This window comes from Oncorhynchus keta, unplaced genomic scaffold (assembly GCF_023373465.1).
Source record: "Oncorhynchus keta strain PuntledgeMale-10-30-2019 unplaced genomic scaffold, Oket_V2 Un_contig_6244_pilon_pilon, whole genome shotgun sequence".
NCBI classification, from domain to species: domain Eukaryota; kingdom Metazoa; phylum Chordata; class Actinopteri; order Salmoniformes; family Salmonidae; genus Oncorhynchus; species Oncorhynchus keta.
In genome coordinates, this window is record NW_026288751.1 from 1101970 (window position 1) to 1128616 (window position 26647).

A 26647-nucleotide genomic window follows, 5' to 3' on the forward strand; every position below is an offset into this window, starting at 1 on the left:
CCACTAGTTCATCTAACTTTGGGGAAGTAGATAAAGGGCCTCATTGCCAAAATATCCATTTAATCTTAAGAAATGTAATAAGAAATTAATTGTAATATAAAATAGAAATGGAATCACATTCAAATCAAAACATCATGGAGTGCAGCGCTGACTTGTGTTGAGAATTAACGTGAGGCGACATCGCTCTCCACTGCTGGTGGGTGAGTGTGTTATGAGCAGCGAAGATAATGGAGAATGACAGTGACTTCATTAATCAATGGGGGTCTTGGACGAGGCTCCTCAAAGTCCTGCCCTCCGATTAGCTTCTTTATTTTTTCCCCATGCCACACTCCTTTAAATTAGTCTCAAAGACACCAAGGAGTCCATGCTGCTGCATTATCAGAGGCTTTTGCTGAAACAACTCTTGACCTCTGCACTGAAATGCCCACAGACAGCATGCTGAAAGAAACAACCATCCCTTCTCTTCAGTCTATACCAATGACACTGTCAATTATAGTGAATAGAAGAAAATCCAATTCACAAATCTGGCAGTTCATGATAAATTACCACTTGTATATAATATACTTCTCACATTTATATACAGCTGCAACTCAAATGACAATGGCTTTGGGGTGAAACCCTTTAAATATAAACAAAAAGTCATGATCACACAAAAAAACCTGGTTCGATGGTAAAGACTAGGAGTTGTAGAATTTGGACATAACATGATGAAAAGGCAAAGAGGCAGCTAACAGATCTGATATACTGCATCCTAAACCTAAAATATTTTACTGTGTTACAAACTCAAAGATGGGGATGAATCTAGACAAGTGGATAAAACAAATATTTTGTTTTCCTTCATCACAGACATGATTTCCTGTATACAGTATTCAATCAAAATGGTTCTAATTTGGTCCTACAAGTGTTTCATTCTAATTTCAGCTGAATGAGTAGTTTGCTAGAAAATAACATTGCGGTCGTGGTCCCCTGCTCAGACATTGCACGTGTCAACCATCAACTGACATGCTACAGTATAACAGGCCTGGGCAACTCCAGTCCTCAGGGGCCTAATTGGTGTCACGCTTTTGCCCCAGCTAACATACCGGACTCCAACAATCAGTTTAAAATGCAATTAGCAGCCCCCCCCCAGGCCCGGTAAAACATGTGGGTAGTTGAAATACCTATCCAGGGATCGTAATATTTTGCATGAGTCAGCAACACCTGGGCAGATGAACTACCCAAAGGCTTCATGATAGGCCTACCAAGGCTGTTTAAAAAAGCAGGCCAATTCTGAGATTTTGTTCCACTAATTGGTCTTTTGACCAATTACATCATCCCTTTTCACAACAGACCTTTTTCAAAAGCTGATCTGATTGGTCAAAAGACCAATTAGTGAAAGAAAAATAGAATTGATCTGCGTAAACAGCCCAAGTTGCCTCAAGTAAACAATGTTTGAACTTTAATTACAGAGAGTTTATATAACATTTAGCAGTCAAACCAAAATGCATACAAGCTCATTCATTACAGATTCATCTGTGAATTGATTGAAACATTTGAGTGCTCATCAAGAGAGCAGGTTCTCTGTATTCATTAAACTCCCCCTGCCTAGTGCTTGACTAACAGGAATTGCAAAAACTAAGCATTCGGTGCCATCTACTGGATTCACTACGTAATCTTGATACTCATTCCACCATGACCATTTTTTGTAAAACATCTTCTACATCAAACTACTTACAAATCAGAGAAATTAAAATACTCAAGCTCTCCCTTCAAAAGAAGAAACAAACACTCAGTGAGAGGATCAGGCACTGGCTGACTAAGCAAAAATGTTTTCTGCAGAGCCATATATTTAGAGATTGGACCTTTAGGTCAATACACAAAAGGACCCTAAATGTGTGTATCAGCCAACAAAATGTACACAATATTCCTTAATTTAATACTTCCTGATTGAAGTCAATACATTTTCAGACGGTAGCTATACTGTACATCTGTGGTTACGACCAAAGAGGAGACGTCCGTAAGGACAGTTGATCTTTATTTAGTTTCTTAATAGAAATGTATACATTAAAAACAAAACAGTATTCAGTGTGTGTGTGGGGGGGGTTAAGTGAGATTGTTAATTATGATTACATTATGTGTCCAATACAAACATTTATAGGACCGGGTGGAAGTAAATAAAACTTCCCAAAATAAATTACTTTGATTGTGTGTACATGGTTGTAAAGAAACAGGTATAATGGTTGAGTTGAGCAGGAAGACGTTGTGCTGCAGGACAACATTGTTATGCCATCAAGGCAGTAGTCCAGAGGTGGGACTGAGGGGGTAAAAAGGTGAAAGACAAGGCAAGGGTCCTGTTTGAATACTTCAGAAATCCATTGTTCCTTCCTAGCTACTGTGAGGTAATCACAGATCTGGATTGGTGACAGAAAAAGGGTGGTAAACTTACACCTATCCAATCACTTATAGATCTGTGCTTACCTCACAAGGGAGGAAGGAGGTATTAAAACTATCTGAACAGCCAGGATTGCGCTTCACGGTCAGGGGCTGTCTACCCAGCTGCACAGTCCATTATCCACCATAGCACGGTTCACAGACACCAACTGGAACAGCAAGAGAAAAACATTAGCAACATGAACCCATTAGAACACTTTTTTAAAAGCATTAGGAGAAAAGCTTCAGTACTTTAAACATGTTCCAAAATAAACTAAATATTGCGAACCTCTTCTCCTTCTGTTCTCCATATCTGTACCAAAGGAATGCCACTGGTGTGACAGTTTGTGACCTGAGGAAAATACAGATATACAGGGTAAGAACAGGGACTACCTCATGTCATTCTGCAGACTGTACATCAGCAGGAGACGTATCCATGCACTTCTCTTCTCTACCTGTGCAAGTAGTGCCAATCCTCGTGTCATCTCCTCCAGAGCAGATTTGGCTGCAGCTGAAAAATCTTCTCCAAGTAGAAAAGGAAGAGAACACAGATATGAGCATGAACTTTCATTCATGTTTAGAATGCAGAATGTTTTCATCATCATTTTCATTCATTTTGATATCATGTTGTCCTAAAGTAGAGGAAGAAATACAGCCGAAACATACCTGGAATGGGTGCAATATTTTCCAGGATCACCTCAGACCCTTGGAACGGCAACGCAACGAAGTCAGATCTGTGGGAGGAGCATCGTCAACATCAATCCCACTGTTGCCACTAGGAATAAAATGTGCTCGGCAAATGTCTGACCTGATTTTCATTTTGCGGGACAAAATGTGAGATTTACCAGCGATATTAAATAGAAATAAATCTAACTGGTCACACATACATACACATATATATATATTTTTTTTTCCTTATTTTTTGAGAATCCACTGCCGATTTATTGACGCCACATGGAAGCGAGTGCAATAATTATGCTATGGGTAATGATAACGTTCACTTGGTGGGGTGACTCCTTGCACAGCTCTCTGTTCATCTTGATTAACAATATCTTCTGTTAGTGTCAATTTATTTGTCCACATCCTTGATACTCAATTTATTTGCACTGTTTTTAAGCAGACTACACAACCAGGCATCTGATGAGAAGGGAAGCAAAATTACATCCAATTCCTCCTTGGTGGAAATTTCTGTGTGTAACATGCACACACAGTTGAGGTCGGAAGTTTACATACACCTTTGCCAAATACATTTAAACTCAGTTTCACATTTCCTGATATTTAATCCTGGTAAACATTCCCTGTGTCTTAGGATCACCACTATTTTAAGAATGTGAAATATCAGAGATTTATTTCAGCTTTTATTTCATTCACCACATTCCCAGTGGGTCAGAAGTTTATATACACTCAATTAGTATTTGGTAGCGTTACCTTTAAATTGGGCCAAACGTTTCAGGTAGCCTTCCACAAGCTTCCCAAAATAAGTTGGGTGAATTTTGGCCCATTCCTCCTGACAGAGCTGGTGTAACAGTCAGGTTTGTAGGCCTCCTTGCTTGCACATGCATTTTCAGTTCTGCCCCCAAATTTATGGGATTGAGGTCAGGGCTTTGTGATGGCCACTCCAATACCTTGACTTTGTTGTCCTTTAGCCATTATGCCACAACTTTGGAAGTGGCAAATGGCATTGTCCATTTGGAAGACCCATTTGTGAACAAGCTTTAACTTCCTGACTGATGTCTTGAGATGTTGCTTCAATACATCCACAATTTTCCTCCCTCATGAAACCATCTATTTTGTGAAGTGCACCAGTCCCTCCTGCAGCAAAGCACCCCCACAACATGATGCTGCCACCCCCATACCTCACGGTTGGGATGGTAATTCTTCAGCTTGCAAGCCTCTCCCTTTTTCCTCCAAACATAATGGTCATTATGGTCAAACCGTTCTATTTTTGTTTCATCAGACAAGAGGACAGTTCTCCAAAAAGTACGATCATTGTCCCCATGTGCAGTTGCAAACCATAGTCTGGCTTTTTTATGGCGGTTTTGTAGCAGTGGCTTCTTCCTTGCTGAGCGACCTTTCAGGTTGTGTCGATAAGACTCTTTTTAATTGTGGATATAGATACTTTCGTACCGGTTTCCTCCAGCATCTTCACAAGGTCCTTTGCTGCTGTTCTGGGATTGATTTGTACTTTTCGCATCAAAGTACGTTCATCTCTACGAGACACAGCGTGTCTCCTTCCTGCGCGGTATGACGGCTGTGTGATCCCATGGTGTTTATACTTGCGTACTATTGTTTGTACAGATGAACGTGCTACCTTCAGGCATTAGAATATTGCTCCCAAGGATGAACCAGACTTGTGGAGGTCTACAATTTATTTTCTGAGGTCTTGGCTGATTTCTTTTGATTTTCCCATGATGTCAAGCGAAGAAGCACTGTGTTTGAAGGTGAGGCCTTGAAATGCATCCACAGGTACACATCCAATTGACTCAAATGATGTCAATTAGCCTATCAGAAGCTTCTAAAGCCATGACATAATTTTCTGGAATTTTCCAAGCTGTATGAAGGCACAGTCAAGTTAGTGCATGTAAACGTCTGACCCACTGGATTTATGATAGTGAATTATAAGTGAAATAGTCTAAACAATTGTTGGAACATGTGTCATGCACAAAGTAGATGATAACAAACTATAGTTTTGGCAAGTCCGTTAGGACAAGACAGAGTGGTTGAAAAGCAAGTTAATGACTCCAACCTAAGTGTATGTAAACTTCCAACTTACCAGCCAAAGTACCAGCCAAAAGTTAAGCCACACCTACTCATTCAAGGGTTTCTTTGTTTTTACTATTTTCTACATTGTAGAATAAGAGTGAAGACGTCAAATAAGCAAAGAGAAACAGTCCATCATTACTTTAAGACATGAAGGTCAGTCAATCCAGAAAATGTCAAGAACTTTATAAAGGTTCTTCAAGTGCAGTCGCAAAAACCATCAAGCGCTATGATGAAACTGCCGATCATGAGGACTGCCACAGGAAAGGAAGACCCAGAGTTACCTCTGCGGCAGAGGATAAGTTCATTAGCGTTAACAGCACTTCAGATTGCAGCACAAATAAATGCTTCAGAGTTCAAGTAACAGACAATTCTCAACATCAACTGTCTTCATGGTCTTCAGTCCTTCATGGTCAAATGCTACAAAGAAACCACTACTGAAGGACACCAATAATGAAGAGTCCAAATGTAAGAGTTTTGGTTTCAACCGCCGGGTCTTTGTGAGACGCAGAGTAGGTTAACTGATGATCTCTGCATGTGTGGTTCCAACCGTGAAGCATGGAGGTGGTGTGATGGTTTGCTGGTGACACTGTCAGTGATTTATTTAGAATTCAAGGCACACTTAACCAGGATGGCTACCACAGCATTCTGCAACGATACACCATCTCATCTTGTTTGCGCTTAGTGGGATTATCAATTGTTTTTAACAGAACAATGCCCCAAAACACTTCTCCAGGCTGTGTAATGGCTATTTGACCAAGCAGTAGAATGATGGCGTGCTGCATCAGATGACCTGGCCTCCACAATTGAGATGGTTTGGACCGCAGAGTGAAGGAAAAGCAGCCAACAAGAGCTCAGCATACGTGGGAACTCCTTCGAGCCTGTTGGAAAAGCATTCCTCATTAAGCTGGTTGAGAGAATGCCAAGAGTGTGCAAATCTGTCAAGGCAAAGGGTGGCTACTTTGAACAATCTCAAATATATTTAGATGTGTATAACACTTTTTTGGTTACTACATGACTCCATATGTGTTATTTCATAGTTTATGTCTTCACTATTATTCTACAATGTAGGAAATAGTCAAAATAAAGAACCCTTGAATGAGTAGCTGTCCAAACTTTTGACTGGTACTGTATATATTTTTAATCTACATTTATTTAACATCGGTAATTACAATGTCAACCCCATTCCAGTTATATTCTGAATCCCCACAGTAAGTTTGTCACCTGATCTGGCGGAGGGTGTCCGTCTTCACTATATCATAGCCTCCATAGTCCACATAGCGGAGTTCCACCATGGTTTCTTCATGGTGACCCATCACCTGCGCTCTCCACCAGGCTCCCTCAGGCATCTGGGCAGCACAGATCACTCCAACTATGTGTGAGATATGCGAAGATTATTGTTCATTTTTTATATATATTTTTTTAAGTAGGACATTTGAAAACTACGACACCATGGAAAAATACTTTAAAATCAGACATCCTTGAGGGTAAGGAGTGCCAAGGCCCTGGCTATGCATGCCTACCTTCCACTGGGGCCGGCAGGGGAGGGCACCCTGGCTGTGCATGCCTACCTTCCACTGGGGCCGGCAGGGGAGGGCACCCTGGCTGTGCATGCCTACCTTCCACTGGGGCCGGCAGGGGAGGGCACCCTGGCTGTGCATGCCTACCTTCCACTGGGGCCGGCAGGGGAGGGCACCCTGGCTGTGCATGCCTACCTTCCACTGGGGCCGGCAGGGGAGGGCACCCTGGCTGTGCATGCATACCTTCCACTGGGGCCTGCAGGGGAGGGCACCCTGGCTGTGCATGCCTACCTTCCACAGGGGCCGGCACCCTGGCTGTGCATGCCTACCTTCCACTGGGGCCTGCAGGGGAGGGCACCCTGGCTGTGCATGCCTACCTTCCACAGGGGCCTGCAGGGGAGGGCACCCTGGCTGTGCATGCCTACCTTCCACAGGGGCCGGCACCCTGGCTGTGCATGACCAACCTTCCACAGGGGCAGGCACCCAGGCTGTGCATGCCTACCTTCCACAGGGGCCTGCAGGGGAGGGCACCCTGGCTGTGCATGCCTACCTTCCACAGGGGCCGGCACCCTGGCTGTGCATGCCTACCTTCCACTGGGGCCTGCAGGGGAGGGCACCCTGGCTGTGCATGCCTACCTTCCACTGGGGCCTGCAGGGGGGGGGCACCCTGGCTGTGCATGCCTACCTTCCACTGGGGCCATGCCTACCTTCCACTGGGGCCGGCAGGGAGGGCACCCTGGCTGTGCATGCCTACCTTCCACTGGGGCCGGCAGTGGAGGGCACCCTGGCTGTGCATGCCTACCTTCCACTGGGGCCTGCAGGGGAGGGCACCCTGGCTGTGCATGCCTACCTTCCACTGGGGCCTGCAGGGGAGGGCACCCTGGCTGTGCATGCCTACCTTCCACTGGGGCCTGCAGGGGAGGGCACCGTGGCTGTGCATGCCTACCTTCCACTGGGGCCGGCAGGGGAGGGCACCCTGGCTGTGCATGCATACCTTCCACTGGGGCCTGCAGGGGGGGCACCCTGGCTGTGCATGCCTACCTTCCACTGGGGCCTGCAGGGGGGGGCACCATGGCTGTGCATGCCTACCTTCCACTGGGGCCGGCAGGGGAGGGCACCCTGGCTGTGCATGCCTACCTTCCACTGGGGCCTGCAGGGGAGGGCACCCTGGCTGTGCATGCCTACCTTCCACAGGGGCCGGCAGGAGAGGGCACCCTGGGTGAGAGTAGCAAAGGCTCATATTTTGGTCCAGACTGCAGAGAGCATGGAAGGTGGGGTGTTTGTGCTGCTGGAGGAACACACAGTTCCCAGATGCGACCTGGATCACCGTTACCTCGACTGTAACCCTATGGGGAAGCAGCAGCTAAGGGAAAGAAATAGTATTTTAGTCAAAGCACCACCTACAATCCCACACTACTTCAGCCAAGCAGAAGAAAAAAACTTACCCAGGATGTGATGGAGAGAGAGGGAAGGCTGGTCACTGGAGGTTGGACGTAACAGTTGGTCACATCTAGATCTTTGAACTTTTTCCTTATCAGCTCCAGAGCACAATCCACCTGTTCCTCTGACCCTGAAGGAAACAGAGGGACAAACTGAGCGAGCCACTAGTGACACTACAGCTCCCAATGCCTAGGTTACCAAATCCAAATCCTAGGATAGGGTAAGTAATCCTTCTCACCCCCCTAAAAAGATTTAGATGCACTATTGTAAGTGGCTGTTCCACTGGATGTCATAAGGTGTATGCACCAATTTGTAAGTCGCTCTGGATAAGAGCGTCTGCTAAATGACTTAAATGTAATGTAAATGTAAATGTCCTGTTATGGAGAGGCAGCTCCTGGGTCACTCACCCTCTATGTGGCAGATCTGGAACTCCTGGGTGTAAGGTAGGGCGGTGATGAAGACCTTAGCTCCAGACATCTCCTTCAGGTAGTTCACATGTCTCCCCTTCTTCCCAATCAATCTACCAACAAAATGCTGTTGGACAGTGAAACCAGAGAATACATAGTATCATTCATAAGCTATTACATTCTACTAGAAGATGTGAGTCTTTCTCAGAGCGTGCACACATGCTGTCCAGGTCACTCTTGCCCTGATAACACCAAGCACTTTTAAGAGTAATTGGAAAGAGATCTGTGTGCGTACATTGTGCCTGGCTCTGTGGAATGTCCTCTTGATTGAGTACCTGAGGAGATTAAGACAACAGGCAGGGGAGCAGGACTCCTCACACACTGTCCCTTTACTACAGCCCAACCCACCATGCCATAGCCCTATGAACCAGACAGCTGTACCCAGGTCACTGTCACCGGAGCACCAGGACTCAGGCTCACTTAAATTGAGACGACTGACTGCAGCACACTATTGTAACAACCCAAGGCTATATCTACAAGCCCTCATGTCACCTGCACTAGAAATCAGTAGCCAGAGGAAATGCATTATGATTAAGGTGGTAGAGGAATGACAGGGTTAGACAGGGAGGTAAACTCACCTTTGGCACCTCTATCTCCCAAACAGTCGGTGACTGGCTGCGGTTGTGACTTTGGTTGTATTTTTCAATTGCCTGATTGGTGTTCAGTAGCTGACTTGGTAGACTGGGACTGCTATGCTTGTTGTCCCTGGCTTCATGTTGACAGTAACCATCTACACAGTCCATGTTGTTCACACCAGAGCCTGGGGGCAAGGATCAGTCACTAAAAACAGTCACTTGTGTTGTGTACACAATACAACCATGCAAACACAATACAACCACGCAAACACAGACCGTATAAAAGACCCACATACAACATAACAGTAACAGAGAAGAGAATACATTCTGTCATGAAAGTAGTTTTCCTTCTTGAATACTGTGCATAAAAGGAAAATAAATATATTTCTTCAGTGCAGAAAAATATGCCCTGAACTCATATGGCACCTGTAAACAGAACAGGCCATGGGTGTGCTAGATACAGATACACTGCAACACTAAGAGATAAAGCGACAGGTCAGCTTGGACAGAAAGGATGCTGATATGTTGTGAGAAGTTGAAAGTCTGCTAATCAGGCAGCTCACCTGGAACAGTCGCCATCCACCAACCGTTAGTGAGGAACATGCTGGTGGCCCCCAGTCCTTCAGCAGGTCCTCTGGGTGGTTGTGGGCTCATACTGGTGCTCAACTCCTTGCCACTGGAGACCTTTTCGGTCTGACCAGAGCTGGATCCAGAATCACCTACTGCAGAATCTTTTTCTGCTAGCTCAATCTTCTCCGTCTCAATCTCAGCTCTACTGCTGTGGTCGTGTTTCACGTCCTCATGAACTATAGGAGATGAACTGATGTTCTCTCTGCCGGTTGTTGAACACAGATCCTCTTGGAATAGAGGTGGCATCTCATGCTCACTGTTATCCATTGAGATATGGTCTGGGGCTTTGCAGGGATCCCCGCTATGGAGAGGACTAACACCATGTCCTAGCTGGGTCTTTTCCTTCAGGAATTGACTCACTGCTGCGGAGACCACATTAGTGATGAGACCTGACACGAGCTGGTTAATTTCTGCGGTGTTGCTCCTGCTGAATTTACATTCCTCAGACTCTTTCTTCTGAGGTGACCTCAAAATTCCCAATGGCTGCTTTGAGGCAGACACCCGACTGGTTATAAGGTGGCTGGGGGAAGCCAGACAGGTGTCAGCCTGTAGACTTGACTCACAGGTTGGTTCTTCCACAGACGACAGGATGTCTCCCTCTGGCTCCAGTCTAACCTCCTCCTCCTCCTCTGCAGGCTCCAGTCTAACCTCCTCCTCCTCCTCTGCAGGCTCCAGTCTAACCTCCTCTGCAGGCTCCAGTCTAACCTCCTCTGCAGGCTCCAGTCTAACCACCTCCTCCTCCGCCGGCTCCAGTCTAACCTCCTCCGCAGGCTCCAGTCTAACCTCCTCCGCAGGCTCCAGTCTAACCACCTCCGCAGGCTCCAGTCTAACCACCTCCACCGTAGGCTCCAGTCTAACCACCTCCTCCGCAGGCTCCAGTCTAACCACCTCCTCCGCAGGCTCCAGTCTAACCACCTCCTCCGCAGGCTCCAGTCTAACCACCTCCTCCGCAGGCTCCAGTCTAACCACCTCCTCCGCAGGCTCCAGTCTAACCACCTCCTCTGCAGGCTCCAGTCTAACCTCCTCCGCAGGCTCCAGTCTAACCTCCTCCGCAGGCTCCAGTCTAACCTCCTCCGCAGGCTCCAGTCTAACCTCCTCCGCAGGCTCCAGTCTAACCTCCTCCGCAGGCTCCAGTCTAACCACCTCCAGGCTGCAGGCTCCGCAGGCTCCAGTCTAACCACCTCCACCGTAGGCTCCAGTCTAACCACCTCCACCGCAGGCTCCAGTCTAACCACCTCCACCGTAGGCTCCAGTCTAACCACCTCCACCGTAGGCTCCAGTCTAACCACCTCCACCGCAGGCTCCAGTCTAACCACCTCCACCGCAGGCTCCAGTCTAACCACCTCCACCGCAGGCTCCAGTCTAACCACCTCCACCGTAGGCTCCAGTCTAACCACCTCCTCCACAGGCTCCAGTCTAACCACCTCCACCGCAGGCTCCAGTTTAACCACCTCCACCGCAGGCTCCAGTCTAACCACCTCCACCTCCTCTGCAGGCTCCAGTCTAACCAGCTCTGCAGGCTCCAGTCTAACCACCTCCACCTCTGCAGGCTCCAGTCTAACCACCACCACCTCCTCTGCAGGCCACCTCCTCCTAACCACCACCACCTCCTCCGCAGGCTCCAGTCTAACCACCTCCTCCGCCTCTGCAGGCTCCAGTCTAACCACCACCTCCTCTGCAGGCTCCAGTTTCAAAGTGCTGTTTGTAATGTCCTCCAGTGTCGCAGACTGTAGTGGTTGATTTAAACCTGCACTTTCACCGACGGACTTAGATTTACCAGAGCCTAGGTCACAGATTGATAAGGAGCAAGTTGACTCATGGCTGGTGGCACGCATGGCTGATGGCACACATGGCTGGTGTTCCCATTGTAATTCTAGATCCTGCTCAGGTCCACCCTCAGCTGCAGTCTCTAGGAACACTTGAGCTGAAGACTCAGTGCTCTCGTAAACAGGCTTCACGGCAGCAGTAGCCAGGCCACTAATGAGACCGTCTGCAGCCACAACCCTTACCTCAGGTTGTGATTGGCAGGCAACAAGCTCCTGTTCCACTAATGACCGCTCCTTCACTGCGTGCCAGTCCAGATGCATCCCAGTCGAGTGGCCGTTCTCCACAACACAGTTACCTACGTCTCTGGGGGAGGACAGGTGCTCCTGGTCTGCGGTCGTCTCATCATTTGCGTCATCCTTGTCAGTGAGATGGTATTCTTTCTTCCGATAGATGTACCACCACAGGCCTAGGAAAGCCAACACTCCTGACAGGTAGAGGGTCAGAACAGATTGAAGCCTCTGCACCATCACCTAACCTCCTACTGCTAACAGCAACACCTGAGAAGAGAGACAAGTTAATACTATAGAGACAAATCAACACCCTGTCTGTACTTCTAACTGGGATAGAAACGGGTAAAGCACCAGTTAAGGGGAGGGTTAAGGGGTCATACACACACCATCCTTCTATATCCAGAAACACCTGTTGGTCTCCACCACACCAAACCTCTGGGCAGCAATCCCATTAACAGCCAGGCCATGGTGACAGCAACAGAGCTCCAGGTCAGGTGCTACATGGTACCCTCTGCAGTAGTTCACTTAGGGACGCAGTGTCTGGGGCAAAGGGCCCTGATAGGATAATGGTGACACACCACTTCAAAAATACAACAGTAGTTATTAGCTACTGTATGTTGGGGACCACTATCCCTTTTATCATCAGTCATATAACCAAAAGGCTACATATCTTGTGTATTAATCATCACCAGTAATATAGTGAATTAAAAAACATGCAATTACCAAGACACAACTGAGTTAACTTTTGTTTATTTTTTAAATTTGGCCCCAATCTATGGATTTCACAACTGGGAATACAGATATGCATCCAGTAGACAGATATCTGGGGCACTATGCTCAGCAAACCGCTCACCCACATGAAGTCATACACGTTGTCTGCAGTTGGATGTACTGCCAAATTCTGTAAAACGACATGAGGCAGCTTATGGTAGAGAAAGAAACATTCAATTCTCAGCAACAGCTCTGGTAGACATTCCTCCAAACAGCATGCCAATTGCACACTCCCTTAACACTTGAGACATGTGGCATTGTGACAACTCCACATTTGAGTGGCCTTGTCCCCAGCACAAGGTGCACCTGTGCAATGATTTTTAAATCATTACACAGGTGCACATTTGTTTAATTATCTTATTGATATGCCACACGTGTCAGGTGTATGGATTATCTTGGCAAAAGATAAATGCTCACTAACAGGGATGTAAACAAATGTGTACAAAACAATTAGGAAAGGCTTTCTGTGCGTATGGAACATTTCTGCAATCTTATTTCAGCTCATGAAACCTGGGACCAACAGTTTAAATGTTCCGTTTATATTTGTTGTGTAGGTTGACAAAGTGTGTACTTTCCACAGAATAGAAGTCAACCCAGGTAGAAGTATTGTTTGTAGTTTGGACAGCCGGTCAGGGTCTGGCCAATGTGCAGGTCCACCCATAACCTTTTTGTAGAGCATTATAAAAAGGTGGTGAGTGAAAGGCATGCCATTCCCTCACAGATCCTGTCTGTGTAAAGAAACAAGGTCATGGGCTACATTGCAGTTCCACTAAAGCCTCCGACCTTCAGGCTCTGGCATACCGACAAGCTGGCTACTCCCCTCGCCAGGCATGCCAGTCAGGCTACAGAAGTTAGTTACGCAACATGACAAATACTGAAGCACTTATCTTTCTCCAAGGAGGGAAGCTAACATATTTACAATAGTTGGTTTCCAGAAGGAAAGAATAACTTCATAGCATTATAAACATGCAAAATGTATGGTTCAGAAAAAAATGCAACACCCTGCCCTATGCTATAGGCTACAGCAGTTAATAAAGGTAAAACTTTTTTTTAAACTAGGCAAGTCAGTTAAGAACAAATTCTTATTTTCAATGATGGCCTAGGAACAGTGGGTTAACTGCCTGTTCAGGGGCAGAACGACAGATTTGTACATTTAACATTTACATTTAAGTCATTTAGCAGACGCTCTTATCCAGAGCGACTTACAAATTGGTGCATTCACCTTATGACATCCAGTAGAATAATCACTTTACAATAGTGCATCTAAATATTTTAAAGGGGGGGGGGGGGTGAGAAGGATTACTTATCCTATCCTAGGTATTCCTTAAAGAGGTGGGGTTTCAGGTGTCTCCGGAAGGTGGTGATTGACTCCGCTGTCCTGGCGTCGTGAGGGAGTTTGTTCCACCATTGGGGGGCCAGAGCAGCGAACAGTTTTGACTGGGCTGAGCGGGAACTGTACTTCCTCAGTGGTAGGGAGGCGAGCAGGCCAGAGGTGGATGAATGCAGTGCCCTTGTTTGGGTGTAGGGCCTGATCAGAGCCTGGAGGTACCGAGGTGCCGTTCCCCTCACAGCTCCGTAGGCAAGCACCATGGTCTTGTAGCGGATGCGAGCTTCAACTGGAAGCCAGTGGAGAGAGCAGAGGAGCGGGGTGACGTGAGAGAACTTGGGAAGGTTGAACACCAGACGGGCAGCGGCGTTCTGGATGAGTTGTAGGGGTTTAATGGCACAGGCAGGGAGCCCAGCCAACAGCGAGTTGCAGTAATCCAGACGGGAGATGACAAGTGCCTGGATTAGGACCTGCGCCGCTTCCTGTGTGAGGCAGGGTCGTACTCTGCGGATGTTGTAGAGCATGAACCTACAGGAACGGACCACCGCCTTGATGTTAGTTGAGAACGACAGGGTGTTGTCCAGGATCACGCCAAGGTTCTTAGCGCTCTGGGAGGAGGACACAATGGAGTTGTCAACCGTGATGGCGAGATCATGGAACGGGCAGTCCTTCCCCGGGAGGAAGAGCAGCTCCGTCTTGCCGAGGTTCAGCTTGAGGTGGTGATCCGTCATCCACACTGATATGTCTGCCAGACATGCAGAGATGCGATTCACCACCTAGTCATCAGAAGGGGGAAAGGAGAAGATTAATTGTGTGTCGTCTGCATAGCAATGATAGGAGAGACCATGTGAGGTTATGACAGAGCCAAGTGACTTGGTGTATAGCGAGAATAGGAGAGGGCCTAGAACAGAGCCCTGGGGGACACCAGTGGTGAGAGCGCGTGGTGAGAAGACAGATTCTCGCCACGCCACCTGGTAGGAGCGACCTGTCAGGTAGGACGCAATCCAAGCGTGGGCCGCGCCGGAGATGCCCAACTCGGAGAGGGTGGAGAGGAGGATCTGATGGTTCACAGTATCGAAGGCAGCCGATAGGTCTAGAAGGATGAGAGCAGAGGAGAGAGAGTTAGCTTTAGCAGTGCGGAGCGCCTCCGTGATACAGAGAAGAGCAGTCTCAGTTGAATGACTAGTCTTGAAACCTGACTGATTTGGATCGAGAAGGTCATTCTGAGAGAGATAGCGGGAGAGCTGGCCAAGGACGGCACGTTCAAGAGTTTGAGAGAAAAGAAAGAAGGGATACTGGTCTGTAGTTGTTGACATCGGAGGGATCGAGTGTAGGTTTTTTCAGAAGGGGTGCAACTCTCGCTCTCTTGAAGACGGAAGGGACGTAGCCAGCGGTCAGGGATGAGTTGATGAGCGAGGTGAGGTAAGGGAGAAGGTCTCCGGAAATGGTCTGGAGAAGAGAGGAGGGGATAGGGTCAAGCGGGCAGGTTGTTGGGCGGCCGGCCGTCACAAGACGCGAGATTCCATCTGGAGAGAGAGGGGAGAAAGAGGTCAGAGCACAGGGTAGGGCAGTGTGAGCAGAACCAGCGGTGTCGTTTGACTTAGCAAACGAGGATCGGATGTCGTCGACCTTCTTTTCAAAATGGTTGACGAAGTCATCTGCAGAGAGGGAGGAGGGGGGAGGAGGATTCAGGAGGGGGAGAAGGTGGCAAAGAGCTTCCTAGGGTTAGAGGCAGATGCTTGGAATTTAGAGTGGTAGAAAGTGGCTTTAGCAGCAGAGACAGCGGAGGAAAATGTAGAGAGGAGGGAGTGAAAGGATGCCAGGTCCGCAGGGAGGCGAGTTTTCTCCATTTCCGCTCGGCTGCCCGGAGCCCTGTTCTGTGAGCTCGCAATGAGTCGTCGAGCCACGGAGCGGGAGGGGAGGACCGAGCCGGCCTGGAGGATAGGGGACATAGAGTCAAAGGATGCAGAAAGGGAGGAGAGGAGGGTTGAGGAGGCAGAATCAGGAGATAGGTTGGAGAAGGTTTGAGCAGAGGGAAGAGATGATAGGATGGAAGGAGAGAGTAGCGGGGGAGAGAGAGCGAAGGTTGGGACGGCGCGATACCATCCAAGTAGGGGCAGTGTGGGAAGTGTTGGATGAGAGCGAGAGGGAAAAGGATACAAGGTAGTGGTCGGAGACTTGGAGGAGTTGCAATGAGGTTAGTGGAAGAACAGCATCTAGTAAAGATGAGGTCGAGCGTATTGCCTGCCTTGTGAGTAGGGGGGGAAGGTGAGAGGGTGAGGTCAAAAGAGGAGAGGAGTGGAAAGAAGGAGGCAGAGAGGAATGAGTCAAAGGTAGACGTGGGGAGGTTAAAGTCGCCCAGAACTGTGAGAGGTGAGCCGTCCTCAGGAAAGGAGCTTATCAAGGCATCAAGCTCATTGATGAACTCTCAGAGGGAACCTGGAGGGCGATAAATGATAAGGATGTTAAGCTTGAAAGGGCTGGTAACTGTGACAGCATGGAATTCAAAGGAGGCGATAGACAGATGGGTAAGGGGAGAAAGAGAGAATGACCACTTGGGAGAGATGAGGATCCCGGTGCCACCACCCCGCTGACCAGAAGCTCTCGGGGTGTGCGAGAACACGTGGGCGGACGAAGAGAGAGCAGTAGGAGTAGCAGTGTTATCTGTGGTGATCCATGTTTCCGTCAGTGCCAAGAAGTCGAGGGACTGGAGGGAGGCATAGGCTGAGATGAACTCTGCCTTGTTGGCCGCAGATCGGCAGTTCCAGAGGCTACCGGAGACCTGGAACTCCACGTGGGTCGTGCGTGCTGGGACCACCAGATTAGGTGGCGCTGCCACGCGGTGTGGAGCGTTTGTATGGTCTGTGCAGAGAGGAGAGAACAGGGATAGACAGACACATAGTTGACAGGCTACAGAAGAGGCTACGCTAATGCAAGGAGATTGGAATGACAAGTGGACTACACGTCTCGAATGTTCAGAAAGTTAAGCTTACGTAGCAAGAATCTTATTGATTAAAATGATACAGTACTGCTGAAGTAGGCTAGCTGGCAGTGGCTGCGTTGTTGACACTACACTAATCAAGTCGTTCCGTTGAGTTTAATAGTTTCTGCAGTGCTGCTATTCGGGGGCTAGCTGGCTAGCTAGCAGTGTTGATTACGTTACGTTGCGTTAAAAGAATGACAATAGCTGGCTCACTAACCTAGAAAATCGCTCTAGACTACATAATTATCTTTGATACACAGACGGCTATGTAGCTAGCTATGTAGCTAGCTACGATCAAACAAATCAAACCGTTGTGCTGTAATGAAATGAAATGAAAATGTGATACTACCTGTGGAGCGAAGCGGAATGCGACCGGGTTGTTGAGTGCGGAAGTTCTATTCAGTAGACGTTGGCTAGCTGTTGGCTAGCTAGCCGTGTCTCCTATGTTAAGGACGACAAATAGCTGGCTAGCTAACCTCGGTAAATTAAGATAATCACTCTAAGACTACACGCTCTAAACTACACAATTATCTTGGATACGAAGACAGCAAAGACAACTATGTAGCTAGCTAACACTACACTAATCAAGTCGTTCAGTTGAGTGTAATAGTTTCTACAGTGCTGCTATTCGGTAGACGGTGGACGTTTGCTAGCTGGCTAGCTGCTGGGCAGATAGCAGTGTAGACTACGTTAGGACGACGAAATACGAAGTTGCAATAGAAGTGCTGACTGTTTCACTCTGTTGTCCTCTTTCTTTTCCTTTTTCTTTTGTCCTTATTTTGTCTTCCTTTCTTCTGTTAACTAGATATTTGTTGTTCTTTGTAAGCTAGCTAGCTTCTTCCAGGAGAGTCCCTAGCAACTGCTTAGCAACAAGTAAACAATTCTGCTATCAATTCAGCTAGCTAAGATAACTGTACAATTTTATGAAAAATAGTTACTTTTTCAAAAGCCTGTCTTTTTTGGTTTGTTCCTTGTTTTGTCTTCTATTGAGTCTTGCAGTTTTCTCCTGATTTTTTTCGATGTACTTCACTCTAAAAAAACATTTAAATCTCAATATATACAGGAGCTCATTTTTCAGCAGCTGCTCAATTGTACCTTGTCAGCTCGGGAGTTTGAACTTGAAACCTTCCGGTTACTAGTCCAACGCTCTAACCACTAGGCTACCCTGCCACCCCAGTTAATTTATGAATGGTGATCTTCGAGACAGGACAAGAGGATCAGCCTAAAAGTTTGACAAACGAGCAGGTTCACGTGATGGTCCAGTCTTCATATTCCTCAAAGGATTTCCTAACCTATGCTCCATATCCGTCTCTGTTTACAGGGCCTCCACTCCCAGCAGGAAAGGGTAGTGATAGCCCTACCTACCATGCTCACCAATATCCCCTCCCACAAAAGCCAGACTCCTAACTGCAGACATTCGCCAAATCATAGATTTGACTAAAGGCTGTGTTCATGGTCTGACTGTAGTGAGACTGTAGTCTAACTAGAGTATGTTTAATTATATATAGAATTGTAGCATGTAAGGCTAAACCAAACAGATCAAAATGTGGAATAGCAAATTATTTAGCATGTTTCTTAGAATTTATGGTGCGCTTCAATTTTTCCAACTGTACACCCTGATTTTATATTTAATGCCTAGCTAATTCTCCTAATAGGATTGAAGGACCTCTAGCATTTGCTTTAGGTCAAAATAGTAAATTGAGCAAGCATGGACCCTGGGAGATTGGTCCATGCTTGCAGTCCCATAACTAACAAATCCCCAGTAGCATGTTTCTGGTCTTAGGTTCAGGAATGGCAGAAAAGGCTACCCTAGAAATAGCATTGTTGGGACATCTGGACAGCTTGTCAGTTAATAAATCATTTTAATAGAGTATTATTAATCTTCAACTTGTAGATTCAAATTCTGTTAAACATCACAGCATAGTTGAAAGAAAATAGTAAAAATAAAAATCCTGGAATGAATGTCCAAACTTGGGTGGCTTAACAAGTGGGTGAATCTCTAGAAACCTTAGATTGGTCACTTTCACTTGTGATGGACACAAATCAGGTGTTGTGATGGGCTATTACGAGCCTTCTGTTCCAAACTCAGTGCAGAGACTTTAGCTAGCTAGACAGCTTGAGCAGTAAGCACTGACCGGACATGGGAAACCAAGCAACTTGAAAACCAAAATAATTGTATAATAAATTCTAAAATATACACCCACTACCTTGACTTGAATATACTTGCTAATATTTGCTTTTCTTTTGTACAGATTAGTAAATTAGCTAACAGTCAGCTCTAGAAAATACCATAAAAACAAGTCCAGTAAAAATGCAGACAGGAGCCAATAATTTGGGAATTAAGCGTAAGGACACATACACCACATGGAGATTTTGAATTTCTGGAAAAAAGGGGAGAATCCACTACCAGTTGCCTTTCCTCCCTTATTTGCACACACTATTTAAACGTTCTCTATTGTATTATTGACTGCATGTTTGTTTATTCCTTGTGTAACTCTGTCGCACTGCTTTGCTTTATCTTGACCAGGTCACAGTTGTAAATGAGAACTTGTTCAACTAGCCTACCTGGATAAATAAAGATTAAATAAAAATTAAAAACATAACCAGACCCAAATAGAATGTAAACTGACAAACCAGCTGAAGTCAGGGTAACATGCCAGAATCAGCTTTATTCGCCAAATACATTTGCATGTACAGGAATTTGACGCGAATGGCGCTACCATCAGACGATAAACAAGACAAAAAAAACAAATGAACGCAGAATTTCCAGATCCACAGAGTACATGCATGTAAGAAATGTGCAAAACGCAATCTGCAGTTCTGGGATGACAGTGAAGGGTACGAAGTCCATGAGTGAGAGCATTATCGTGGACCAGGTGGCCAATTGGTGAGGGCCACGTCATGGGGGGGGAGAAGCTGTTCAGGTGGTGGAAGATTTGTGTTGTGATTGACCTGACTGCCAGAGATTAGTCTTCGGAAGAGTGGGTGGAAGGCGAGGATCTTTCCTGCACAACAGTTTTGCAGGCTCTTGGCGGGCAGGTGTTGGCCAATGACCCACTCAGCAGTGATGAGGATGGAAACGGCTGTTCGTTTAGAACATTCGCCAAAGATTGCACTGAGGAAAACTTTAGTAATTGTCTGATTGGAAACTACCATCGTCTATCAATTACAGAATCTCAAATTATTTCAATTTATTGTAAGAGTCAAATCAGAGTCTGATGTTATCAGCAAGCGAGAGCCATCTGTGGAAAGTGCACAAAAAAAATAAACATTCAACACACGTTTCAACCTTAAAAAAAAAACATTAGCTTGGTCCCAATTAAGCTCTGCTCAACTCCTTCAAAACCCATTGGAGGTCTGCAGCAAGGAACCTTGAGTCATCTCCTTCAAATGGGGTTTTAGGAGGTGCAATGGTCAGTCCTTGCATCTATAGCTGTCTATGAAATTCATAGAGTGGTGACATTGCCAGCCCCATCCCTCAGCTTTTTACCAACTGTTGATTGAGACTAACACAAATGAGCATACAAGTATGTAGAGAGGGAAGAACAATACAGGATGGAATTACACTGAACAAAAATATAAATGCAACATGTAAAAGTGTTGGGCCCATGTTTGATGAGCCGAATTAAGATCCCAGAAATGTTCCATTTGCACAAAAAGCTTATTTTGCTCAAATGTAATATTTATCTGTAAAATCAACCAATGACATCAAGCCACACCTGGCCTTGATTACATACACCCGTGTGTCCTTCCAAACTACATAAATGAGTGACCCACAATGTTCGTCATTATACCCTGATGAAGATAGCTCGTTTGTCAAAACGTTGGTTATTAAATTATTGCGTTGGAGCACCTAGTGCGAGGCTCTCCTTTTCTTTCTCACGCGTCACAGTTGAACCTTGTGCTGGGGGCAATAAAAGGCCAATCAAATGTGCAGTTGTCACAAAATGCCACAGATGTCTCAAGTTGACAGAGTGTGCAATTGGGAAAGGGGTACAACAGAAATGGGTATTCCGCATTTAACCAAACCAGTGTATCAGAGAGGTGCGGGGGCTGCCTTAACATCCACGTCTTCAGTGCCCGGGGAACAATGGGTTAACCGCCTTGCTCAGGGACAGAACAACAGATATTTAACTTGTCAGCTCGGGGAGTCGATCCAGCAATCTTTGTTACAGGCCCAACGCTCTAACCAATAGGCTACCTTATACCCCGCATGCTGACTGCAGGAATGTCCACCAATGTAAATAAACAATTAGTCTGGGTGACCATTTGATTAACAGTCTATTGGCTTGAGGGTAGAAGCTGTTAAGGAGACTGACCGACTTGGCGCTCTGGTATCGCTTGCCGTGTGGTAGCAGAGAACAGTCTGACAAGTGACATTTTTTGGGGCCTTCCAAAGCCTAATATTAGGTCCTTGATGGCAGGAAGCTTGGCTCCAGTGATGGTTGAGCCGTACACTACCCTCAAGTGCCTTACGGTCGGATACCGCACTCTCAATGGTGCAGCTATAGAACTTTGAACAGATTTGGCATGGGTCCTCAGCCTGAGGGGAAGGTGTTGTCGTGCCCTCTTCACGACTGTCTTGGTGTGTTTGGACCATGATAGTTTGTTGGTGATGTGGACACCAAGGAACTTGAAACTCAACCCGCTTTACTTCAACCCTCCTTTTCCTACAGTCCACAATCAGCTCCTTTGTCTTGATCACATTGAGGGACAGATTGTTGTCCTGGCACTACACTGCCAAGTCTCTGACCTCCCTATAGGCTGCCTCATCACGGTCTGATCCGGCACACCAATGTGTTTTCAGCAAACTTGGTGTTGAAGTCATGCTTGGCCATGCAGTCGTGGGTGAACAGGAAATACAGGAGGGGGACTAAGCACTCACCCCTGAGGGGACACAGTGTTGAGGATCAGCGTGCCAGATGGGATGTTGCCTATCCTTAGCACCTGGGGGGCGGCCCGTCAGGAAGTCTCAGATCCAGTTGCAGAGGGAGGTGTTTAGTCCCAGAGTCCTTAGCTTAGTGATGAGCTTTGTGGGCACTACGGTGTTGAAAGCTGAGTTGTAGTCAAAGAACAGCATTCTCACATAGGTGTTCCTTTTGTCCAGATGGGAAATGACAGTGTCGAGTGTGAACGTTACCCGAATTTAAATGTCTACCTACCATAAGCCACCTCCATCCTTTTAGAGAATTTGGCAGTACGTCCAACCGGCCTCACAACCGCAGACCACACTGCCAGATCTGACACCAGCCGATGAAACTGTGGGTTTGCACAACTGAAGACTGTCTGCACAAACCATCAAGGAAGCTTCTGCGTGGTTGTCATCCTCACCAGGGTCTTGACCTGACTGCAGGTAGGCGTCACAAGATTAATGGGCAAATGCTCAACTTCGATGGCCACTGGCACGCTGGAGAAGTATGCTCTCCACAGGTGAATCCTGGTATATTTTATCGAGGGCAATTTGAATGAAGAGAGCCTAAGACCAATTGTTGTGCCATTTATCCACAGCCAACAACTCATGTTTCAGCATGATAATGCATGGCCCCATGTATCTGTACACAATTTCTGGACACTGAAAAACCTGTCCCAGTTCTTCCATGGCCTGCATACTCAGACATGTCACCCATTGAGCATGTTTGGCATGCTCTGGGCCAACAGCATGTTCCAGTTCCCGCTAATATCCAGCAACTTCACAACCATTGAGGAGTGGCACAACATTCCAGAGGCCTCAAAACAGCCTTATCAACTCTATATGCGAAGATGTGTCACGCTGCATGAGGAAAATGGTCACACCAGATACTGAATGGTTTTGATCAACGTTGTTAACTTTCTTTTTAGAAGATATACACTACCGTTCAAAGTTTGGTCATTGAGAAAAAGTCCTCATTTTTTAAAAGATTTTAAATGGACAAATGTGCATATCACATTGATCAGAAATACAGTGTAGACATTTTCGTAAATTGCTACTGTAGCTGGAAACAGCAGACTTAATAAGGAATCTACATAGGCGTACAGTGGCCCATTATCAGCAACCATCACTCCTGTGTTCCAATGGCAGGTTGTATTGGCTAATCCAAGTTTATAATTTTAAAAAGGCAAATTGATCATTAGAAAACCCTTTTCCAATTACAGTTGAAGTCAGAAATGTACATACACCATTGCAAAATGCATTTAAACTCTATTTTAAGCACTATTTTAAGAATGTGAAATGTCAGAATAAACAGGAAAGAATGATTTCAGATTTGATTTGTTTCATCATGTTCCCAGTGGGTCAGAAGTTTCCATACACTCATTGCCTTTAAATTGTTTAACTTGGGTCAAATGTTTTGGGTAGCCTTCCACAAGCTTCCCATAATGAGTTGGGTGAATTTTGGCCCATCCCTCCTGACAGAGCTGGTGTAACTGAGTTAGGTTTGTAGGCCTCCTTGCTCGCACACGCTTTTTCAGTTCTGCCCACAAATTTGCTAAAGGATTGAGGTCAGGGCTTTGTGATGGCCATTCCAATACTGTGACTTGGTTGTTCTTGAGCCATTTTGCCACACATTTGGGAGTATGCTTGGTGTATTTGTCCATTTGGAAGACCCATTTGCGACCAAGCTTTAACTTCCTGACTGATGTCAATATATCCAAATACTTTTCCTACACAATCCCAACTGTGAAGAACGGGGGGTACCCCCGTTCTTCACGGTTGGGATTGTGTTCAGCGATGCAAGCCTCCCCCTTTTCCCTCCAAACATAATGGTCATTATGGCCAAGCCGTTCCATTCCCCCCCCCCCCAATCAGACATTTCTCCAAAAAGTACCATCTTTGTTCCCATGTGCAGTTGCAAACCGTAGTCTGGCTTCTTTTAATGGCGGGTTTGGAGCAGTGGCTTCTCCCTTGCTGAGCGGCCTTTCAGGTTTTTGATATAGGACTCGTTTTACTGTGGATATAGATACTTTTGCACCAGTTTCCTCCAACATCTGTTCTGGAATAGATTTGCACTTTTCACACCAAAGTACATTCATCTCTAGGAGACAGAACGCATCACCTTCCTGAGCAGTATGACAGCTGTGTGATCCCATGGCGTTTATACTTGCATACTATTGGTTGTACAGATACACGTGGTACCTTCAGGAATTAGGAAATTGCTCCCAAGGACTAACCATACTTGCGGAGGTCTACAATTATTTTTCTAAGGTCTTGGCTGATTTCTTTTGATTTTCCCATGATGTCAAGCAAATAGGCACTGAGTTTACATCCACAGGTACACATCCAATTGACTCAAATTTTGTCAATTAGCCTATCAGAAGCTTCTGAAGCCATGACATCATTTTCTGGAATTTTCCAAGCTGTATAAAAGGCACAGTCAACTTAGTGTATGTAAACTTCTGACCCACTGGAATTGTGATAGTGAATTAATCAGTCTAAAAATGTTTTGTTGGAAAATGACTTGTCATGCACAAAGTAGATGTCCTAACAGACTTGCCAAAACCATAGTTTGTTAACAAGAAATTTGTGGAGTGGTTGAAAAACTAGTTTTAATGACGCCAACCTAAGTGTATGTCAACTTCTGACTTCAAATGTATGTTAGCACAGCTGAAAACAGATCCTGATTAAAGCAGCAATAGAACTGGCCTTAGACTAGTTGGGTAGCTGGAACGTCAGCATTTGTGGATTCGATTACAGGCTCAAAATGGCCAGAAACAAAGACCTATTCTTCTGAAACTCGTCAGTCTATTCTTGTTCAGACAAATGAAGGCTATTCCATGCGAGAAATTGCCAAAACACTGAAGATCTCGTACAGCGCTGGGTACTACTCCCCTCACTACTCTCCCCAGATTACGCAGGTTTTCCTAGAGCTGGCCACCAAGCCAGTCTTGGGTGTTCCAAACTTCTTCAATTTAAGAACAATGGAGACCACTGTTCTTGGGGAACTTCAATGCTGCAGCAATTTTTGATACCCTTCCCCAGATATGCGCCTCAACACAATCCTGTCTCGGACCTCTACTGCCAATTCCTTTGACCGCATGGTTTTGTGTTTGCTCTGACATGCACTGTCAACTGTGGGTCCTTATATAGACAGGTGCTCCCCTTTCCAAATCATGTCCAATCAATTTACCACAGGTGGACTCCAATCAAGTTGTAGAAACACCTCAAGGAAGATCAATGGAAATAGGATGCACCTGCGCTCAATTTCAAGTCTCATAGCGAACAATCAGAATGCTTTTTGTAGTTAAAAAAAAATACTATTGCAATCAATTTTCAACATGTTTTTGCTTTGACATTATGGGGTAGTGTGTAGATTGATTAAATCAATGTTTCGCTGCATCAATTTTAGAATAAGGCTGCAACATAAGACAAACCTTTCAAATAGGCTAAATGTCATTAAACTGCATAAAGACCCAATTGGTCAGGAGCCTAAGGAGGATGGAACACGTTTTATTTTGGCTATATTAGTTCAACGCTATAACTTGCAAAGAAATACATTGAAGCATTTGAGAGTGCGACACAATAGGCTGGTAGGGACATAAAGCGCTCAGCATTTTTTATCATTAAAGAGTCTATAAAACGGGGCATATAGGCCGTGACCTGTATTACCTTCTTAGCTACAACATACAGTACATATCACATTCTTGGACTCGCCGTTGTGCTGTGCCCACTTGAACGGGAAGGTGGTGCGGCAGTCCTTGTAGGCAAATTGACTTAACTTCTGTCTGGCATTTTCTGGATTTATGGTGCTTTCACGACAACTTTAAACTCGGGAAAAACAAGGTTGAGTCAAGACGTCAGTGATCTTCAGGACGGAGCACTAGAAAGAGCCCCGAATACCCGATTTGGAATTCCGAGTATGATGACCGTTCAAAACGTATTTTCCCAGTCAGAGCTCGTTTTGAGTTCCCAGTTGTCTTGAACTCACGGACGTATGAGATTTCCCATTTGCAAGTTTCCAATTGTTTTGAACGCGGCAGAAGTCATGTTGGCTTGACAGCATGACCAATGTATTCAACATTTTCTGGGCCAGTAAAGTGTTGTTTACTCGACTTTTTGGAACACTGGTAATGGAGTTTAAATATATATCAACACTGGTAATGGAGTTCAAATATATATCAACGTATGTCTGGTGCATATGCCTTAGGTCATGAGTAAACATCTATTGCCACACATACACCCGCGTTCCGAAGTCGTTTCTAATATAATTGTATTAATCATTCGTGACAGACAAGGGACGTAAATGTGAGTGGTGCCTGCACAATTGAAGGCATCGCCACGTTTGACAAACAGATAGGCCTAGTCAGCTCTTTCGCTAAAAATAAGGCTAGCTAATTGAAATAGTTACGTTACCTCTGATCAAATATGCTTGCATCAAACGTTTGCTCTGGTTCCTCTCCATTGACTTGCAATGCATTTGGCACTGGTGCAAGATAGTAGCTAGCTAGGCCAACACAAATATAAGGTAGATGCTATGTACTCACCACGTTCTCAATATCCCGCACACCTGCAAGTTGCTCTACCTCTTAGATGTCTGGTCTCACATGCTTCTTTCAGCAAGCAGCCTAAATCACTCTGAAGTTCGGCAGCTTTGTTCCAAATCCAGCAACCAATCAAACCACGCGATATTATTCCCCAGGGAGGCAGCAGGGTTTCATGCGCAGGCAGATAGTGTGTGATTGCGGCCGCAAATTGAGGAGTTCCTGCATATGGGCATTCCTGCATTCACAAGAACG

At 45.9% G+C, this 26647-nt stretch overlaps 1 protein-coding gene and 1 long non-coding RNA gene across 51 annotated transcripts; both read right to left on the minus strand.

Annotated features, from left to right (window-relative positions):
• Positions 1-1997: 1997 nt before the first annotated feature.
• Positions 1998-26645, minus strand: LOC118391348 (A-kinase anchor protein 1, mitochondrial-like). 50 transcript variants are annotated; one of them, XR_008122183.1, is made up of 15 exons: positions 26396-26645; positions 11409-12125; positions 10983-11144; positions 10612-10944; positions 9735-10509; positions 9175-9356; positions 8537-8663; positions 8135-8259; positions 7875-8052; positions 6394-6541; positions 3076-3143; positions 2865-2929; positions 2699-2761; positions 2458-2579; positions 1998-2293 (listed from the first exon to the last, which is right to left on the minus strand). XR_008122183.1 is itself a non-coding variant. In XM_052511017.1 (15 exons), the coding sequence occupies exons 2-15, from the start codon at positions 12093-12095 to the stop codon at positions 2517-2519; spliced, it is 2751 nt and encodes a 916-aa protein (XP_052366977.1). In that variant the 5' UTR covers positions 12096-12125; positions 26396-26645; the 3' UTR covers positions 1998-2516. The 50 variants fall into 50 exon arrangements, 48 of the variants coding, with proteins under 48 accessions (XP_052366977.1, XP_052366955.1, XP_052366975.1 ...); XM_052511017.1 differs by having other exon boundaries at positions 1998-2579; positions 10612-10746; positions 10795-10845; positions 11034-11117; XM_052510995.1 differs by having other exon boundaries at positions 1998-2579; positions 11010-11063; positions 11118-11144.
• On the minus strand, positions 7259-7860 carry LOC127925778 (uncharacterized). Its single transcript, XR_008122186.1, has 3 exons — positions 7731-7860; positions 7492-7683; positions 7259-7325 (listed from the first exon to the last, which is right to left on the minus strand). It is a non-coding gene; the product is annotated as an uncharacterized LOC127925778 (long non-coding RNA).
• Positions 26646-26647: the final 2 nt, after the last annotated feature.

Excerpts from the sequence above, each read along its gene's own strand:
- LOC118391348 (XM_052510980.1), bottom strand. The coding sequence starts at position 12,095 with ATGGTGCAGAGGCTTCAATCTGTTCTGACCCTCTACCTGTCAGGAGTG. Across the intron at positions 9,357-9,734 it reads GTGGATGGCGACTGTTCCAG|GCTCTGGTGTGAACAACATG; the intron begins GTGAGCTGCCTG and ends CCTTGCCCCCAG. Across the intron at positions 2,762-2,864 it reads GATTGGCACTACTTGCACAG|GTCACAAACTGTCACACCAG; the intron begins GTAGAGAAGAGA and ends TATTTTCCTCAG.